Source organism: Zootoca vivipara, chromosome 7, assembly GCF_965207765.1.
Source record: "Zootoca vivipara chromosome 7, rZooViv2.hap1.1, whole genome shotgun sequence".
NCBI classification, from domain to species: domain Eukaryota; kingdom Metazoa; phylum Chordata; class Lepidosauria; order Squamata; family Lacertidae; genus Zootoca; species Zootoca vivipara.
The window spans coordinates 93,218,089-93,238,747 of NC_142590.1; the positions used below are offsets into that span (position 1 = coordinate 93,218,089).

A 20,659-nucleotide genomic window follows, 5' to 3' on the forward strand; every position below is an offset into this window, starting at 1 on the left:
CAGTCCAACCCCCTGCAATGCAGGAAGTCCATTCGCCCTGAGCTGCTGCAGTTGGTTGATATTTCTGCATCGCAGGGGGCTGGACTAAAGCAGTGTTTCCCAACCTTGTGCCTCCAGCTGTTTTCGGACTACAATTCCCACCATCCCTAGCTAGCAAGACCAGTGGTCAGGAATGATGGGAATTGTAGTCTGAAAACAGCTGGAGGCACAAGGTTGGGAAACACTGGACTAAAGGACCCTCAGGGTCTCATCCAACTCCATGATTCTATGATAGAACCCTTGATACACACCCCTTTGACACTTTCCGCAGCAAGGCAATCCTGCTTCTGCCCCGAGAACAGCTGGATTTCTCTGACTAATGCATGCAATGCAAAAAAAAAGAAAGTTTGCATGCATTTTCTTAGATGCATGCAAACTGTTTTCAGCTAGCTTAGGCAAATGGCCGACGGACTATGTAGGACACCGCTGGAAGTTATGCTCAGATTCTAATTTGCCCTCCGGGGTATCACTAGGGGCAAGTCCTAAGCTTTCTCTTGAAACCTTGGTCTATTTTCCGTGGCCATTAGGGACCAGAAACCTGCTAAGATTTCAGGCTGAGATTTCCAAAGGCGCTGAGTTTTGCAGCCAGTACCAAAATCCAGTGTCTAGTGTGCAGCACACACCCCCCACACCCCCGCATTTGGCTTTGGCTTATGGGTTGCGATTTGGTAAAAGAGCGAGGGTGCTCAGATTAGGAAGAAGTGGCAGCAGGGTTAAGGGGCGGCGGCGGCGGCAAAGCGCAGATCTCCTCCTGGCTTCCCTTGCAGGGACGTTTGGGCAGACGGTGTGGAGGCTGGAGCTGCAGTCCATGATGGCGGCAGAAGTGCCCGAGGACCTCCGCCGCACAGGCTCCCTGCAGACCCTGAAGGTCCTGAACGAAGGCCGGCAGCCCCACTGGGAGTGAGTAAACTGAGAGGGAGCAGCTCCTCTTTGCTGCAATCTAGCACCTGCAGCATGGAAAATTGGGCTGCTAGAAACAGGATCCCCTCCAACATTTCTCCGATGAAAAAAGGGACGTCCTAAGGAAACATAAAGGGACATTCCAGGATCAAAATTGTGGGGTTGTTAAGGAGAGTAGGAAAGGATACATTGGATAAGTGTTATCCTTCCTTCACTCACCCTGGTGAGTGATGTAGCCGAGCAAATTCCCCTCAATATACAGTGGTACCTTGGTTTATGAACACAATGGGTTCCGGAAGTCTGTTCATAAACTGAGGCGTTCATAAACTGAGGCGAACTTTCCCATTGAAAGTAATGGAAAGTGGATTAATCCGTTTCAGATGGGTCCGCGCAGTACTCAACCTGAAGCGTACTTAACCCGAAGCATGGGTGTAATTGGTTCCGGAAGTCTGTTCATAAACTGAAGCGTTCATAAACTGAAGCGAACTTTCCCATTGAAAGTAATGGAAAGTGGATTAATCCGTTCCAGACGGGTCAGCGGAGTACTTAAACTGAAGCGTTCATAAACAGAAGCGAACTTTCCCATCGAAAGTAATGGAAAGTGGATTAATCCGTTCCAGACGGGTCAGCGGAGTACTCAACCTGAAGTGTACTTAACCCGAAGCATGGGTGTAATTGGTTCTGTTCATAAACTGAAGCGTTCATGAACTGAAGCAAACTTTCCCATTGTATCTGACGAAGTGTGCATGCACACGAAAGCTCATACCAAAATAAAAACTTAGTTGGTCTTTAAGGTGCTACTGAAGGATTTTTTTTATTTTCCCATTGAAAGTAATGGAAAGTGAATTAATCCGTTCCAGATGGGTCCGCGGCGTTCGTAAACCGAAAATTCGTAAACTGAGGTGTTCATAAACCGAGGTTCCACTGTAGCTGGAAGCTAGTCTGCAGATTTGCTTGAATTTCTTAGTTAAGTTTATTTCCTGGTGTCCCCTTTAATCCCTCTTAAAAGAATAAAGACACGAGAGTTTTTCTGAGTAAACTACAGTGGACCCTCCGGACACGAACTTAATTCGTTCTGGGGGGGTCTGTATGTCCCCTGAAAAGTCCGCAACATGAGGCGCCGCTTCTGTGCAAATGTGCAGTGTTCACTGTAACAAGAGGTTTACTCACATTTCAGTTCACGATTTGATTGCTGAAAGGCAGGCTTTACTTGGTAGTTGCACAAAGAAACAGTGTGGGTTCATCTCAGAGAGAGACTGAACTCTTGTGCTGCTGGCTGAGACAGCAAAATTACACCAATAGAATAAAAAATGGCTGCAGGAGAGAGAACAAGACAACTTCAAGATGACAAGAAGACAAAACTGCAAGACTAAACGAGACTGAACTGAGAAAACGGCTGGGAAATGTAGGGAAATGTTGCATTTGACTGTATCAATGGATCAAATACCACACAAATCAGAAAGCAGGATGGTTTCTGGAAAACAGGGGCACTTGGAGGGTCTGGGATTAACAGTTAAAGGCCTGGTTGAAGAGGAATGTTTCCCCCTGGTGCCTAAAGAGAGGCAACAAAGGCGTCAGGTGAGCCTCCTTGGGCGGAGCATTCCACAAGTGAGGAGCCACCACAGAAAAGGCCCTGTTCAGGTGCTGCCACCGAGGGACCTCTCATAGAGGCGCATGGAGAAGGTGTTTGCATGCACCGGGTCATTATTTTTTTCTCTCTCTCTCTCCCCCCCCCCCCCGTTCCTGCTTGCAGGAGCACCCGCAGCATTGTGCAGACGTTGAGCCAGCAGAGGAGGCAGCAGACCATGCTGATGGATTTCCTGCACGTCAAGTCGTCCCTCGACGCTGCCAGCAAGATGCAGGGAATGATCCAGAAAGAGACGCGAATCATCCCGGTCACAGACGAGCAAGTTGAGATTTCTTATCAGCAGTGGGAAGAGTACGGGAAGCTGGTGAGGAAGATCTCTTGCTTCTGGGCGGGGCGGGGCGGGTCATCTGCTGTCAAAAAGTGATCAGAGCACATGGCCCTAGCCAGGATTTATGTGGGGAGGGGGCACCCATTTGTCCTGTTCCAGAACCGAGCTGTCTGCGACGCGATGGGTCCGTTCACAGAATCCACGCCTTTCTCTCAGTCGGTTTGTCAGTGGCATCGCTATAATAATAATAATAATAATAATAATAATAATAATAATTTATTATTTATACCCCGCCCATCTGGCTGGGTCTCCCCAGCCACTCTGGGCGGCTTCGAACAGAAAAATAAAACACAGCAATCTATTAAACATTAAAAGCCTCCCTGAACAGGGCTGCCTTCAGATGTCTTCTAAAAGTCTGGTAGTTGTTTTCCTCCTTGACATCTGTTGGGAGGGCGTTCCACAGGGCGGGCGCCACCACCGAGAAGGCCCTCTGCCTAGTTCCCTGCAACTTGGCTTCTCGCAGGGAGGGAACCGCCAGAAGGCCCTCGGTGCTGGACCTCAGTGTCTGGGCAGAACGATGGAGGTGGGGACGCTCCTTCAGGTATACTGGACCGAGGCCATTTAGGGCTTTGAAGGTCAGCACCAACACTTTGAACTGTGCTCGGAAACGTACTGGGAGCCAATGTAGATCTTTCAAGACCAGTGTTATATGGTCTCGGCGGCCGCTCCCAGTCACCAGTCTAGCTGCCGCATTCTGGATTAGTTGTAGTTTCCGAGTCACCTTCAAAGGTAGCCCCACGTAGAGCGCATTGCAGTAGTCCAAGCGAGAGATAACTAGAGCATGCACCACTCTGGCGAGACAGTCCGTGGGCAGGTAGGGACTCAGCCTGCGTACCAGATGGAGCTGATAAACAGCTGCCCTGGATACAGAATTAACCTGCGCCTCCATGGACAGCTGTGAGTCCAAAATGACTCCCAGGCTGCGCACCTGGTCCTTCAGGGGCACAGTTACCCCATTCAGGACCAGGGAGTCCTCCACACCTGCCCGCCTCCTGTCCCCCATGAACAGTACTTCTGTTTTGTCAGCATTCAACCTCAATCAGAAGGCGCCACAATAGCATCCGAGTGGCCTGAGCATTTCAATTTCAAATATTCTGATTAGTTCCACTTTTAGTTAAGTTTTTTATGTTTATTTCCTTGATGGGGGCGGCAGCTGCCCGTCCTCCCCCCCCCGCCCCCTGGCTACGCCCAGCCAATGAGCGCTAGAACTTACAACTAACAGAACTAGATGGGGCTTCCAAATGAAGGCCTTGATGTGGCATAGAATTGAAGAGCTGGAAGGGGCTCCAGGGGTCATCTAGTCCAACCCCCTACAATGCAGGATTCGCAGGTTGTTTTAAACCTTTGTTTAAAACCTTCGAATGAAGCCCACCACCCTCTGAGGGAATCTGTTGCACTGTCAAACAGTTCTTGTGGTCAGAAAGTTATTCTCTCTATACTATATATATATGTTTACAAATAAGAAAATTATATTGATACTATCCTATACTGAAATGTTTAAACGTTTCTTTGATTGTCCTTGAATCTTCCTGCCACACTTGCCATCCTCTCCTGCCACGCCAGGGTGGCATGTCACACCCGTTGAGAACCGCTGCTCTATGGTATTAACCCCTTCATGCAGTAATTGGACTTAAGCATGTTGGTTATCTGACGCTGGTTATCTCACAGAAAGGAGATTCCAGCCCAAGCATTAGGAAGAGCCTTTTGACGCTACAAGCCATTCTGCAGCAAAACAGACTCGCTTGGAAGGTGGTGGGCTCTCCTTCGTCTGCGTTTTCAAAGCAGGGGTTGAATGGTCACCTGTCAGGGATGCTTTAGTTGTCGCTCCTGCATTGCCGGGGGTTGGGCTGGATGGCCTTTGGGGGTCCCTTCCAATTCTACAGTTCTAGGACTCCAAGGCGTGCAGGGCAGGGCAGGGGCGGGAAAGGCAGATGGGACCATTGGGTAGCTCAGGGAAGGTGAGCTAGAGGCAGGGGAAGCAAGGAGGGCCCAGCTAAGCGACTTCTCTGGCTTAAATCCCTCTGTGAGTGCAGAAGAGTGATATCCTGGGCAGCGCCTACAAGCAGAAGTTTCCGCGCCCTGTCTTGAAGGAGCTCCCAGAAATGAAGGCCTATGTAGCCCACAAGGACCAGGTAAGCAAGCTCCAGGAGAAGACAGAGTCGGCGGGGTGAAGGGGTAAGGGGTGGTGGGGAGCTCACATAACCCCATGCCCTCCAACATGTCTCCGATGAAAATAGCGACGTCCTAAAGAAGAGCGTGAGTGCTCACTGGAAGGACAGATCCTGAAGCTGAGGCTCCAAGACTTTGGCCACCTCATGAGAAGAGAAGACTCCCTGGAAAAGACCCTGATGTTGGGAAAGATGGAGGGCACAAGGAGAAGGGGACGGCAGAGGACGAGATGGTTGGACAGTGTTCTCGAAGCTACGAACATGAGTTTGACCAAACTGCGGGAGGCAGTGCAAGACAGGAGTGCCTGGCGTGCTCTGGTCCATGGGGTCACAAAGAGTCGTCATCAATTCTTCGGCGATCAGCCTTCTTTATGGTCCAGCTCTCACTTCCATGCATCACTACTGGGAAAACCATAGTTTAACTACACGGTCCTTTGTTGGCAAGGTGATGTCTCAGCTTTTTAAGATGCTGTCTAGGTTTGTCATTGCTTTTCTCCCAAGAAGCAGGCGTCTTTTAATTTCGTGACTGCTGTCACCATTTGCAGTGATCAAGGAGCCCCAGAAAGTAAAATCTCTCACTGCCTCCATTTCTTCCCCTTTTATTTGCCAGGAGGTGATGGGACCAGTGGTCATGATCTTGGTTTTTTTTGATGTTGAGCTTCAGACCATATTTTGCGCTCTCCTCTTTCACCCTCATTAAAAGGTTCTTTAATTCCTCCTCACTTTCTGCCATCAAGGTTGTGTCATCTGCATATCTGAGGTTGTTTATATTTCTTCCGGCAATCTTAATTCAATTTTGGGATTCATCTAGTCCAGCCTTTCGCATGATGAATTCTGCATATAAGTTAAATAAGCAGGGAGATAATATACAACCTTGTCGTTTTCCTTTCCCAATTTTGAACCAATCAGTTGTTCCATATCCAGTTCTAACTGTAGCTTCTTGTCCCACATAGAGATTTCTCAGGAGACAGATGAGGTGATCAGGCACTCCCATTTCTTTAAGCACTTGCCATAGTTTGCTGTGGTACACACACACACACACACACACACACACACACACTGGTATAATTATATCAGTAATTAAGTAGTATAAACACTGACAACTGGGAAACACTGGCCTGCGAGCACTCCAGTTGGAGAACAGCCTTTACCAAACGTATCCCGGGCTTTGAAGACACTCGAACTCAGGACGCAAGGGAGAAATGTGCTAAGAGGAAGGCACACTTGGCAAATCCACACCGTGATCAACTCCCACCCGGAAACCAATGTCCCCACTGTGGAAGGAAGAGTGGATCCAGAATTGGCCTCCACAGTCACTTACGGACTCATTGTTAAAACCGTGTTCATGGAAGACAATCTTACTCAGCTACGAGTGATCGTCAAAGAGAAGAGAAGAGATATCAGTAATTATATTAATGCTAAGTTTGTAGGTTAAAGGTAAAGGTAAAGGGACCCCTGACCATTAGGTCCAGTCGTGGACGACTCTGGGGTTGCGGTGCTCATCTCGCCGTACAACCTTTGGGTCATGAGGCCAGCATGATTAAGCCACTTCTGGCGAACCAGAGCAGCGCATGGAAACGCTGTTTACCTTTCTGCCGGAGTGGTACCTATTTATCTACTTGCACTTTGACATGCTTTTGAACTGCTAGGTTGGGAGGAGCAGGGACCAAACAACAGGAGCTCACCCCATCGCGGGGATTCGAACCGCCGACCTTCTGATCGGCAAGCCCTAGGCTCTGTGTTTTAACCCACAGCGCCACCCGTGTCCCTTAGTTTGTAGGTTGCTGTACTGCAAAATTGAAATGAAATCGTTATAAAAAGAAGGGTGGAAACACACACCTTTGGGCTAAAATGGGGTTGGAGATCTGCATGGCTCTCTTGGGCTCCCTGACTGAGTCCTCCTCTCTGTGCTCCCACAGCCCCGGATTTACCGCTGCATCCAGTACACAGACCTGCAGCCCATGTTCCAGGCGTACACCCCGGAGCTGGTGACCGAGTCCTTGCAGACCCAGGCCGCCATAGACCACCGGGCAACCCGGAGGGCCAAGCGGTGGGCAGCCCTCAAGGGCGTCGTCAAGCCCACCCTCAAGAGCTTCCTGTTGCGCAAGAAAGCTGTGGAGCCCACCGAATGAGCTGCCAGTTGTGACAAGCCTTCGGAGGCGCGAGGCAGCGGCTTCCTCCTCCCAAGGGCCACTGCTGCTGGCTTGGGGAGGCTGGGAGTGATTCGAGGCCCTCTCCTGTCCTCGGCTCCCCCCAATTTCCAGATCCTAGAAGCTGGCGTTTGATGCACCCGACCCTTCAAAATAAACGAATTGTTGGAGATTGATGGCTTGTTCTTTCCCCTGTTAGGTATGGGGTGGGGAGCTTTCTGCAATGGAGAGTTCTGGTAACAAACAGATCATAGAATCATAGAGTTGGAAGAGACCACAAGGGCCATCCAGTCCAACCCCCTGCCAAGCAGGAAACACCATCAAAGCATTCTTGACATATGCCTGTCAAGCCTCTGCTTAAAGACCTCCAAAGAAAGAGACTCCACCACACTCCTTGGTAGCAAATTCCACTGCCGAACAGCTCTTACTGTCAGGAAGTTCTTCCTAATGTTTAGGTGGAATCTTCTTTCTTGTAGTTTGAATCCATTCCATTGCTCCGTGTCCGCTTCTCTGGAGCAGCAGAAAACAACCTTTCACCCTCCTCTATATGACATCCTTTCATATAGTTGAACATGGCTATCATATCACCCCTTAACCTTCTCTTCTCCAGGCTAAATATACCCAGCTCCCTAAGCCGTTCCTCATAAGGCATCTGTGAGGGACAGGGGATATCGCGAAGTCCCTCCCCTCCTGAGTTCAAGCCCGGCACTGACCAAAGGGGAAAGCAGAGGGAGCTCTGATTCCAGTGGGGAAGCAGGAAGTCGGGTCCGAGGCTCAGGCAAGGTAGCGGAGCCAGGGTCCCAGGTGGGACAGGAAGGGGCAAGTAAGGGGGGGAGACCCATCCCTCCAACGCCAGAATTACGCAGAAAGAGGAGGGGCAAGAGGATGGGTCTGCCGAGGCTTTTGTGCTGGGGAAAGACGCGCCAAAAGTCATTCGGAGGTTCTGATACCGACTGAACACACCACTCTGTGTAAATAGCAATGATTTTAGCACTGTAAATACGCAGCACCAATAAAAGGATAAAATGCAGAGCTGCGTAGCGTCGTTACTCTGAAGTAGCCTACTCCGGCCACTGTGACAGCAACCTCCGAATCTTTTTGGGCTACTTTGGAGTTGCCGGGATGAGCGTGTCAGAGGCGGAGAAATGGCGGCAGCTCGCTGAACAAGCACAAGAGGAGCTGCAGAAGCTGCATCTGCAGGCACAGGGAGAATTAAAGGCAGCAAAAGAAGAGACTAAGCAGGTCCAGGAAGAACGGCTACAACTTGCGGAACAGGTGAGAGCGCTTCAGGAAAGAGAGCAGCAATTAAGGGCGGTGGCGGTAGACCTCCAAAGCAAGCTAGATGCAGAGAAAGACAAGGCGGGAGGGGCTCCCCAAGTCCAAGTGCTGCCAGGAAGGAGAGCAGGGACCCTTGTAAGCAAGTTCAATGGAGACCCGAGGGAATATCATGGCTTTGAGACTGAGATCGTGTATGCTCTTGAGCTGCACCAGAATGAGTTCCCCGATGATGAGCACAGAGTAGCGTTTATTGTGGAACATCTCACCGGAGCAGCCAGGGAGTGGCTAAGACCATTAATCGCAACCAAGAATCCTTGCATGAAAAATGTCCAACAATTTCTAGAAGGTTTGAGGACGATGTATTCGTCCGATAGTCATTTGGACCAGACTAAGGAGGAACTGCATAATTTACGCCAAGGAAATATGACAGTTCGCGCATATTGGGCGAAATTCACCATGCTGGTGCACAGACTGGGGTGGGTTTTGGAGTCGCCTCCCATGCAAGCTGCGTTTTACTTGGGTTTGAGCGAGGAGGTGAAGGATGAACTCTCGAGAGGTCCAAAGCCCAGTACTATGGATCAGCTGAGCAAAGCGGCTCTGGCGGTGGGGGTGAGGCAGGAATCCCGGTGGAACGACAAGCAAGCGACGCGCGCAAAGCGGGCTTGGTTCCCACGGTCGCAGGAGAAGCCACTCCCTCAACAACCCTTTCAAGCCACGCCTGGAGCCAGCCAGGACCAGGAGCCCATGCAGATTGATAGCGCGCGCGCGCGGGCTTTTCAAACCCCAGCGGCGCCAAGACGCAAGGAGGGAAGGGGCGGGAATTGCTTTCTCTGCAACTCACCCCAGCATCTCGTCAGAGACTGCCCACATCGCAGGGAGTGGCAAGGAAAGGCGGGAACGGTGGTGCCCTCCCCCACTGACGCAGCACCACAGCAGGGAAACGGGAAAGCCTGGCTGCAGGAGACAAGGGGCAGCAGCCAGGCACAGTCAGCAGACAACAGCCCCAGCCCGCCCTCCCGCACAGAGAGGAGCAGAGCCAGCCCACCCCTCCCAGAGCAGGAGTGGTTCTAGAAGTGACGCTAACGCTCCCAAATGGCTATCCCCTGACGGTCCTCGCCCTAATTGACAGTGGGGCGTCCGCCAACTTCTTCTCGAGAAGCTTTGCAGAAGAGCACCAAATCCAGCTTTTGCAGTTAGATTTTCCTCTGCACGTGGCAACCATTGACGGCAGGGAGCTGCTGGGAGGGGCCATCACACATCAAACCCCCCCCCATGAGAATGACGGTGGGAAGGCACTCAGAGACACTGGCGTTCAACGTCACCACCATCTCAGACCCCCCCATCGTCTTGGGCATGAGCTGGCTGGCGCGCCACGACCCCTCCATCAGTTGGCACCAGAGGTGCATCACGTTTGGGTCGGACTTTTGTCTGGAACATTGCATGCAGCACCAACCAGGGGAGGGGCCTCCGATAGCCACGGTGGCCACCATGCATATCAAAGGGGGTGAGGCAATACCCAAGCAGTACTGGGACCTGCAGGAGGTCTTCAGCGAAGCGGAGTCCGACCACCTACCCCCGCACAGGCCTTTTGACTGCCAGATCAACCTGGTGCCAGGGGCGACGATACCCCCAGCCAAGCTGTACGCCATGTCAGACCAGGAGCTGGAGGATCTGCGCGCTTTCATCGACAAGAACCTCAAGCGGGGGTTCATAAGGGAAAGCAAGGCAGCAGGGGGCAGCCCGGTCTTCTGGGTGGACAAGAAAGACACGCAACAGCGCCGTCTTGTGGTGGACTTTAGACGGCTGAATTCGGTGACAGAGCCAGTGGCTTTCCCCATGCCCAGAGTGGATGATCTCCTGACAGCGGCACGCAGGGGCAAGATTTTCACCAAGCTGGACCTAAGGGGGGCGTACAACTTGATCAGGATCCGGGAAGGAGATGAATGGAAAACCACGATGTTCACGCCTCTGGGCTCTTTTGAATATCTGGTGATGCCCTTCGGTTTGCAAGGGGGCTCAGCATGCTTCCAGGCCTTCATGCACCACGTCCTGGGGTCCCTCCTCTTCAGGAAATGCTTGGTCTTCCTAGATGACATCCTTATCTACTCGAATGACCCAGTGCAGCATGTGAAAGATGTCAGAGAGGTGTTGCAACGCCTGAAGGAGAACCACCTGTATGTGAAGCTGGAGAAGTGCAAGTTTCACACCAAAGAGGTGGACTTCCTGGGCTACAAGCTATCAGACAAGGGGCTGGCGATGGACAAGGACAAGGTGCAGGCCATCCTGGACTGGCACAGCCCCAGGACGCGCAAAGATGCCCAACGCCTACTAGGCTTCACTAACTTCTACAGGAAGTTCATCAAGAACTTCTCTCGCGTTACGGCTCCCATCACGGACTGCCTGAGAGGCAAGCAGAAGTTCCGGTGGACACCAGAGGCGCAAGCAGCGTTCGAAAGCCTCAAGAGAGTGTTCGCCTCCGACCAGAACCTGTTCCATGTGGTGCAGGACGCGCCCCTACGCATTGAGACAGATGCTTCTGAAAAAGCTGTGGGCGCGATTTTGTTGCAACTGGACGCCAACAGGGAGTGGAGACCCTGTGCCTTCTTCTCCAGGAAGCTGACACAGCCTGAACGCAACTACACAGTGTTTGATAGGGAACTTCTTGCGATCTACGCTGCGTTCCAGCACTGGCGACACTTCCTGGTGGGCGCAAAGCACCCCATCCAGGTGTGCACAGACCACAAGAACCTGGAGTTCTGGAGAACGGCCAGGGTGCTCAACCAGCGGCAGATACGGTGGGCAGAGTTCTTCTCGAACTTCAACTTCTCCATCCACTACATCCCGGGAGAGCAGAATGTCAGGGCGGATGCCCTCTCCCGCAAGCCAGAGTACATGGAGGAGGAGGCGCCACCAGCACCCAGGCACATCTTCCCCCCGTCAGCATGGTCCTGCGGAGCAGCAGTGGTGAGCGAGGCAGAACTCACAGCACTGACGGCAGCGGATGAATTTGCCAACCGCATCTTCAGAGAACTGAGAGGGGGGAGGGAGCAGGCTAAAGACTTTGCAGAACGCAGGGGGCTGCTTTTCTACAAGGGTGCACTCTACCTGCCCACCACCCAGCTTAGACGTACGGTCCTAAAGCAGATGCACGACAACCCAACGGCGGGTCATTTTGGAAGGGACAAAACCGCCCACCTAGTCATGAGACACTTCTGGTGGCCAGGGGTGCGGGAAGATGTTCGAGACTATGTACGGGGCTGTGACACCTGCCAGCGGGCAAAGGTGGTCAGAGCAGCGCCACCAGGCTTGCTGGAGCCCTTAGCCACCCCACACAGGCCGTGGGAAGTGGTGTCCATGGACTTCATCACAGATCTGCCTTCTTCCAGGGGCAAGACCGCAGTGTTGGTGGTGGTGGACCTCATGTCCAAAATGTGCCACTTTATACCGTGTGCCAGGGCGGTCTCGGCAGAAGAGACAGCCAAACTGTTTGTGGACCACGTGTTCAGACTGCATGGATTACCTTTAAGGGTTATTTCGGATAGAGGCCGCCAATTTGTTTCCAGGTTCTGGAGGCGGCTCATGAACCTCCTGCAGGTGGAGGTCAGCTTGTCGACTGCTAGACACCCGCAGACCAACGGACAGGCGGAGAGAGTCAACGCCATTCTGCAGCAGTACCTGAGATGCTACGTCAGCCAGCGGCAAACAGACTGGGTGGATAGACTGCCACTGGCAGAATTTGCCTACAACAATGCGGTGCACGTCTCCACAGGGGTGTCGCCCTTTAAGGCCAATTACGGGCGCGACCTCAGATCTTTCCCAGAGAGGGAGGGGGAGGAGGAGGAGGAGGGCCCACAGGCTGAGGATTGGGCAGAGGAACTGGAGACGGTGCACCAGCAGCTCAGAGAACACTTGGAGAGGGCCAAGGAAGCGTACAAAAGGGGGGCAGATCGCCACAGGCGACAAGGGGAGGTCATCAGGGTGGGGGACAAGGTTTGGTTGTCCTCGGAGGGCCTGCCCACCAGAGGGAGGTGCAAAAAGCTGGCGCCCAGAAGGCTGGGTCCCTTCACAGTCACGCAACAGGTCAACCCGGTGGCATACAGGCTGGCACTGCCAGAGGACATGAGGGTGCATCCAGTGTTTCATAGATCGCTGCTGTCGCCGTACAGGGAAAGCAGCAGGCTCCGAGACAGCGAACACACCCCCGAGGGAGGGGGGGAGAGGGGAGGCAGGGAGCAACTCAATGAAGCCACGGCCATCCTTGATTCACGGAGGGGGGTGGGGGGACTGGAGTACCTCATGGCATGGGAGGACGCTCCGCCCTCCCAGAATGAATGGGTCCCCGCCACTCAGATACAGGAGGAATTCTTGGTGGAAGAATTTCACGCCCTCTTCCCCCACAGACCCAAGCCCTGGCACATGGAAAGGGAGGGGGAGGAGGAGGAGGCACGGGAGAGCAGCTCACCATGGCGCTGGGAAGCGGAGTTTGAGGAATCGGGAGACGAGATATGGGTGTCACCAAGATCCACCCAGTCAGAGGCAGAAGCAGATTGGCAGCACATTTTTACCCCCACCAGCTCAGACGCCACGGACTTTTTGGGATTCCAGTCCTCCCAGGCGGAAGGGGGGGCCTCGCAGGAATGGGCGGAGGTGTTCACACCAACGGGCTCGGAAAGCACTGAGTTCCTAGGCTTCCAGTCGTCACCGACACCTGGGGGGGACCTGGGGAGGGGAGAAGGGGAGCTTGGAAGGGGGGTGGATGTGAGGGACAGGGGATATCGCGAAGTCCCTCCCCTCCTGAGTTCAAGCCCGGCACTGACCACAGGGGAAAGCAGAGGGAGCTCTGATTCCAGTGGGGAAGCAGGAAGTCGGGTCCGAGGCTCAGGCAAGGTAGCGGAGCCAGGGTCCCAGGTGGGACAGGAAGGGGCAAGTAAGGGGGGGAGACCCATCCCTCCAACGCCAGAATTACGCAGAAAGAGGAGGGGCAAGAGGATGGGTCTGCCGAGGCTTTTGTGCTGGGGAAAGACGCGCCAAAAGTCATTCGGAGGTTCTGATACCGACTGAACACACCACTCTGTGTAAATAGCAATGATTTTAGCACTGTAAATACGCAGCACCAATAAAAGGATAAAATGCAGAGCTGCGTAGCGTCGTTACTCTGAAGTAGCCTACTCCGGCCACTGTGACAGCATCGTTTCCAGGCCTTTGACCATTTTGGTTGCCCTCTTCTGGACACGTTCCAGTTTGAACTGGACACACTACTCCAGGTGAGGTCTGACCAGAGCAGAATACAGTGCTACTATTACTTCCCTTGATCTAGATGCTATACTCCTATTGATGCAGCCCAGAATTGCATTGGCTTTTTTAGCTGCTGCATCACACTGTTGACTCATGTCAAGTTTGTGGTCTACCAGGACTCCTAGATCCTTTTCACATGTACTGCTCTCAAGCCAGGTGTCTCCCATCCTGTATTTGTGCCTTTCTTTTTTTTTTTTTTGCCCAAGTGTAGTACTTTACATTTCTCCCTGTTAAAATTCATCTTGTTTGCTTTGGCCCAGTTGTCTAATCTGTTAAGGTCATTTTGAAGTGTGATCCTGTCCACCGCTCCCAATTTGATACGCTTCGAAACAGAAGGCTGTGGAGCATGTTTGAGGAAGGGGGGGTGCGGTGGGGGCTTACTGTCCCGGGTGTCTTTAATAAGGGGGGTGACATTTAGCGCGTGTGCATGCCGTTCTGTGCACCTGAGCGGTTACCCCTCACCTGGGAGGGCACCCTCCGTGCCCCACCCACCTTGGAAGCACACCCACCCTGGGCAGCATGGGCATATGCTCCACCGCTGGTTCAAGGGCACCATCTCCTAGGGGCAGAGTCCTTTTGCCCTCCCCCCCCTGATACTTTGAGGAAGTGGGCTGCCCCCACCAATGTTCAGAAGGGGTGGAGGACGCCAAGCTGAACAAAGCATGGCATCGGCAGCCGGCTCCTCCTCTTCCTCCTCCTGCCATGGCAGGCAGGCAGCCCGGCTGGTGGCGGCAGAGGAGGAGCGCCGACCGACCGTTGAAGCTACGCTGTCGCTGCGTCCAGCTTCTCCAAAATCCGATGCCATGCCCGCGACGTCACACGCTGGGTGGTGTCGGTCCCCTCCATTCTACCTCGGAAGCTGGCGTCTGGGCTCCACAAGGGTCAGCAGCCACTTCTGCGAGCTGATAGGTTTATGAGATTGTGCATGGCACAAAGATAGTGGATGGAGCATGTTTTTCTCCTCTCATACCGGCAGAAGCTGAATGTTGGAAGATTCGGGGAAGACAAAAGGAAGCAATTTTGCACATGGTCAAACTAGGGAACTTGCCCCCCCCCCCCAGGAAGCAGAGTTAGCTACCCATCTAGGGCTCCTCCACGCTACCACTAACCCTGTGCTTAGAAAAAGGGGGTCCGAGCTGTTTTGCATTTGCCACTCTGCTTTCCCCTGGAAATCCTGCTCTTTACTCCTGAATCGGAGCAAATGTCAATCTAGAAAAAGCCCAATTGACGGTGAAAACCCAATTCATCGGTAAAGAGCAGGTTTTCCCTGTGCCGAGGGGTGTCTACTTTGTGTCGTTTTTTTAAAAAAAACCGTTTCTGCTTTTATTTTTAAAATTAATGTTTTAATTAAGTTATGCAAATCCATTTCCTAGGAATCCTAGGAAAGCTGCAGGCCCAAGCAAGGCCGTCTTAAGCATATCCGGCGCCGTGGTGCAAAGATCCCTCCGGCGCCCCACCCCCCCATTTCCCAGAGTTGTCAATCTTTTCCCAAGCCTATGTGGGGATCGCTCTCCTCCTGCGGGGGCTTGGGAAGGAAGCTGCATGCCCACCAGCCATATGGTTGACGTGGCGCAGCTGGCATGTGTGCAGGAGCGAAAGGGGAGGCCGCCGGCCAAGCTGCGCAGCTCCCCCACTAGCTAGGGCGCCCCTGAGAGGCTGGCACCCGGGCGCAATGCACCAGTAAACCCAATGGGAAAGATGGCTCTGAGCCCCATAAATCTTTGCGCCTCCACAAAACTACAGTTCCCATGGTTCTCTGAGGGAGGGGAGGCATGGCAATGAACCATGTCTGGAACCTGTTCAGGTGGGGGGTTGTTGTATCCCAGAAACACACACACCAAGCATCGAGCTACCTGGGGGTTTCCTGCAAAATAAATAAATGGTTGGCTTGGGGATTTTAAGTGTGTCACATCAGCAGGGGCAGATTCCCTTACAGTTTTCCAGCCCGGGTCGAGTGACTCTGCAGCCAGTGATGCCCAAGGCGCCATGGAAGGAGAGGACGACACTCAGAAGGGCGACACTCAGGAGGACGGTCTGGGCCATGGTGGCTTCTGCAGAAAACCTGGAGAAAGAGAGGCAGCCAAAAGGCATCCATGGGCTTTGTTTGGCCTCCTTCATTAAAGAAGCACGTCTCCGTCTCACAATTTTTCCAACCAGAATTTGTTTACAATTGAGAATACTCATTTTAACATCCTTAAAATAGCAATGACTTCCCTTCTTCTCTTCCCATGGTTCAATTTGCATATCATATCTCTGCATATTCTACAAAAACTATACCATTCAGTATTCCATTATTGCATCCATCTAAACTTATTTACACCGTTGAATTTACCGTATCTTAATGCTGCCAACATTTGTGTGTGTACACAATTTCCTCCCATATACTCAATAAACTTTTCCCAATCTTCTCTTTTTTTTATATAATATTTTTTATTCATTTTCACAATTAAACAGTAAATATAAACCACGGGGAAAAAGAAATAATAATAAAAAAATTAGAAATAATTTTCTCACCGTATTAGATCCACATTTTGGGACTGGTCAGATCCAATCGTTTCCTCCCCTGGTTCTTTTGGAGCACCTTATATTATACATTATAATTTACTTATCCTTAATTATTTCCAAATTTAAACATTCTCCTTAATATTGCAAGTGGTTTTTTTAAAAACAACACCTGCTCTTGTGTTAATATATTCAATAAATGTTTTCCATATATATTCAATAAATGTCTTCTTCTCTAAATGTATGCTCTTGTTCTCTTATTCTATATGTTAAGTCTGCATATTTTGGCATGCAAGTTTTTATGGAGTGTGCATTTGAGCTGGCGGATACTGATAGTTCCAGAGCAGGTGGCACGCACTGCTCCCGGCTGGAGATGCTATCGGTCGGGTGGCCTTTTCTGGCACATTGCTAAACTCCACAGATCAAAGTCCAATCTGCCTAGAGAGGGACACTTGTGGCTAATGGAAAACTAGCATGCGCAACCTTGAGCAGGGAACGACGTCAGTGCTTGGAGCTGCAAACAGAACCCCAGTCCAACCCCATTCATTCCCCCACAATGAGGCATGCCTGGCCGGTCACACGGTAGGGCCCAAAGATCAGCATCAAAGCAGGTGTGATGCAGAAGGTCTGCAATCAAATCCCCCCCCAAACCCCCACATTTCTTCCTTTTTGCGTGTGTAGACCTTTTAACCACCCCCAAATAAATTCAGACAAGACTCAATTTTTTGTTTTGGTTTTTGGCAGAATTTAGGCCATAACTTTATTGATTCTGCTGCTCCAGAGAAGCGGACACGGAGCAATGGATTCAAACTTCAAGAAAGAAGATTCCACCTAAACATTAGGAAGAACTTCCTGACAGTAAGAGCTGTTCGGCAGTGGAATTTGCTACCAAGGAGTGTGGTGGAGTCTCCTTCTTTGGAGGTCTTTAAGCAGAGGCTTGACAGCCATATGTCAAGAATGCTTTGATGGTGTTTCCTGCTCGGCAGGGGGTTGGACTGGAGGGCCCTTGTGGTCTCTTCCAACTCTATGATTCTATGATTACAATCAAGTGAGTGGTTGCACAGGGTCTGGTTCGACTAGCTCCCTGCCCCTTTGCAGGTAGCGCTGACCCAGGGCACAGTGGAAAGTGGGGTCAAGCCAGTCCACCAGCCAGATGTCCCCCTGGACTCAGGTTCAGGGCACAACCCCTCTCAGGGTTGACCAACCAGAGATTCCTTTAATGGAATACCCTTTGCATAGGGATGGCCAGACCACTCTTCCACCCCTATCACCTGAACCAGAGCCTATCCGCAACCTTACAAGTTGTGATGATTTGCTACTCGGCAGGCGAAACCCAAATGGCACCAGCCAATCCGCCAAGTGGGGAAAATTCCTGCCGTGCCAACGACAGATGACACACGGCGGCATAGCAAGGTCGTGTGTGCAAGCCCTAAATATAGGGAGAGGTGGGCGGGTGTTCCGATGCACCGGCCCGAAAGAGGAAGCTTAAGGACACATGCATGGGCTTAAGTAGAGGTCCCTCAATTGAATTTAGCTGGCATCCCATTGGTCTAATTGCACCCAGCATTGAGGGACCTCCAAAAGGGTGTTGTGGCCATCCAAACGTTCCTACCCACAACACAGGGTTTGGTTGCCAGGTCGCACCGCAACACATGCCCTCTTGTTAGGGAGGACCCGATTTTCCAAAATATTCTGAAGCATACAGGATCACGGTCATGGTCACAGCAGTGGTATTGGACCAACCATTTCTGCCCATGCCCTGATTATTAATATCATTAGAATCATAGAATCATAGAGTTGGAAGAGACCACAAGGGCCATCCAGTCCAACCCCCTGCCAAGCAGGAAACACCATCAAAGCATTCCTGACAGATGGCTGTCAAGCCTCTGCTTAAAGACCTCCAAAGAAGGAGACTCCACCACACTCCTTGGCAGCAAATTCCACTGTCGACTAGCTCTTACTGTCAGGAAGTTCTTCCTAATGTTTAGGTGGAATCTTCTTTCTTGTAGTTTGAATCATTATTTGTTATATAGTGATTTATGCTTTGCTTCCCCCCCGACAGGGACTCAAGGCAGCTTACACATGAAACAGATGCAACTAAAAACAGGGGGGGGCAGCGACGGAGCAAGCCAATCAGGTGCCTGGGGTGGCACGCATGCCCTGTGCCCAGGGGTGGGGCCAGTCGCCTATCGGGTGGGGTGAGCCGGGGCAGGATGCTGGGGGGGGGGGGGAAGAGGCAGTGGGCGGACCAGGAGAGACGCGTGGCTCAGGCGTGCTGCAGGCCCCACGGTGAGTGCCACCCGGCATTTTGTCACCCCCCTCAGTGGTGACACCCGGGGCGGATCATCCCGCCTCCTCCGCCCCTGGGGGGGGGGGAACCCAAACATTAAAAAAACAGCTAAACATCAATAGAATTAAAACTATATATGAACCATAGCTGCCAAGTCTCCCGTTTTCCCCAGGAAATCCCCGTTTTTCCAGCTGTTCCTAGCTGAAAAAACGGATTTTTTTTTGTTTTTCCCCGGTTTAGTCTGGCGCGGCGGCCATTTTGGAACTGGGCAAAGCAGCATCAAAAGTCACTTCTGAGCATGCTCCGCCCAGTTCCAAAATGGCGGCAGCGCTACTTCCGGTCTGCTGTTTCCGGCCCGGTCCCTTATTTCTCTGACAGCAACTTGGCAGGTATGATAGGAACACAAACGGTCCGTAAATACACAATATGTAATTAGAGATGGGTGAATCTTTCTGACTTTTCAGTCTTGAGTTCAGTTGTGCCCCTTTCCATGTGATCTTTTTTTAAGTCCTCATGAAAATACACCAGCCTTTTAGCGTCAGTTTCTCCTACTGTGCACATTCCCCACTAATATTTTTTTGCATGTAGTTTTTACTACTAGTGTACATGCAATTTTTATGCAGAATTAGCCCTGGTATATGTTTTTTTTGTACGCATCCCTGGGCTGGCAAACAGCATTGCAACAGTCAGGAAAGTGCGAATTCCAAAGGCTGGCTCCAGCATTTCTGTTTGTGCATTGTCTTGGAATGTGTGGATTCTGTAGGTTTGCCTTTAATGGAATCTATTCCCTGCCTTTATTCGTCATTCTTGCAGCGCTTGGTGATGCCACCTCAAAGTTAAACTGCTTCTGATTCTTATCTAGAACAAATGGCATCAAACTGGAAGCTGAAAAATAACATATTACTGAGTACTGTGTCCAGTTCTGGGCACCACAGTTCAAGAAGGATACTGACAAGCTGGAACGTGTCCAGAAGAGGGCAACCAAAATGGTCAAAGGCCTGGAATCAATGTCTTATGAGGAACGGCTTAGGGAGCTGGGTATGTTTAGCCTGGAGAAGAGAAGGTTAAGGGGTGATATGATAGCCATGTTGAAATATACTGTATATTCCTGCGTATAAGACTACTTTTTAACCCAGGAAAATCTTCTCAAAAGTCGGGGGTCGTCTTATACACCAGGTCATATTTCTTATATGGCGAGTATATCCCAAACTCTATATTTTAACTGGAAAAGTTGGGGGTCGTCTTATACGCCCAATCGTCTTATACGCCGGAATATACGAAAAGGATGTCATATGGAGGAGGGAGAAAGATTGTTTTCTGCTGCTCCAGAGAAGTGGACACGGAGCAATGGATTCAAAGTACAAGAAAGAAGATTCCACCTAAACATTAGGAAGAACTTCCTGACAGTAAGAGCTGTTCGGCAGTGGAATTTGCTGCCAAGGAGTGTGGTGGAGTCTCCTTCTTTGGAGGTCTTTAAGCAGAGGCTTGACAGGCATATGTCAAGAATGCTCTGATGGTGTTTCCTGCTTGGCAGGGGGTTGGACTGGATGGCCCTTGTGGTCTCTTTCAACTCTATGATTCTATATCTTCAGGCTTAATGGATAGAAATGTATTTTGCAGATAGCCGCCAAACAACCTGAAGAACTTGGGGGAGGAAACTTATTAAAAAAAACACCTCTGACTTCTTTCTTTCTTTCTTTCTTTCTTTCTTTCTTTCTTTCTTTCTTTCTTTCTTTCTTTCTTTCTTTCTTTCTTTCTTTCTTTCTTTCTTTCTTTCTTTCTTTCCTAAGCTCACCAAAGACAGCACACTCAACAAGCATTGAGTTCAGAGCCCATGTTGTGCACCAGCAAGGCTGCTCCTGGTTTGAATGGCCTGTTCATTGCTAAGGAGCACATTCAACATTCTCTCACAGCCTGAAGTGGTTTGGCTCTTTGCAGCGTGGCAGCTCTATCCGAGCTATTATTTTGGCCACGCCTTCCTAATTTTCGGCTCCATTGGCTTTGCCTTACCGGCCTATATAATGCACACCTTTTGCCACCTGGGGGAGGGCTGTCCAAGGC

The 20,659-nt window shown here is 51.2% G+C and overlaps 1 protein-coding gene across 1 annotated transcript in view; it reads left to right on the forward strand.

Moving 5' to 3' along the window:
- The window catches only part of EFCAB8 (EF-hand calcium binding domain 8), a 58,422-nt gene extending 51,014 nt beyond the window's left edge, over window positions 1-7,408 (forward strand). The window contains exons 24-27 of the mRNA XM_035122016.3: window positions 807-939; window positions 2,693-2,891; window positions 4,949-5,047; window positions 7,003-7,408. Of these exons, the coding sequence (XP_034977907.3) occupies window positions 807-939; window positions 2,693-2,891; window positions 4,949-5,047; window positions 7,003-7,215 (644 nt within the window). The 3' untranslated portion in view covers window positions 7,216-7,408. The remainder of the gene's footprint in view (window positions 1-806; window positions 940-2,692; window positions 2,892-4,948; window positions 5,048-7,002) is intronic.
- Window positions 7,409-20,659: the final 13,251 nt, after the last annotated feature.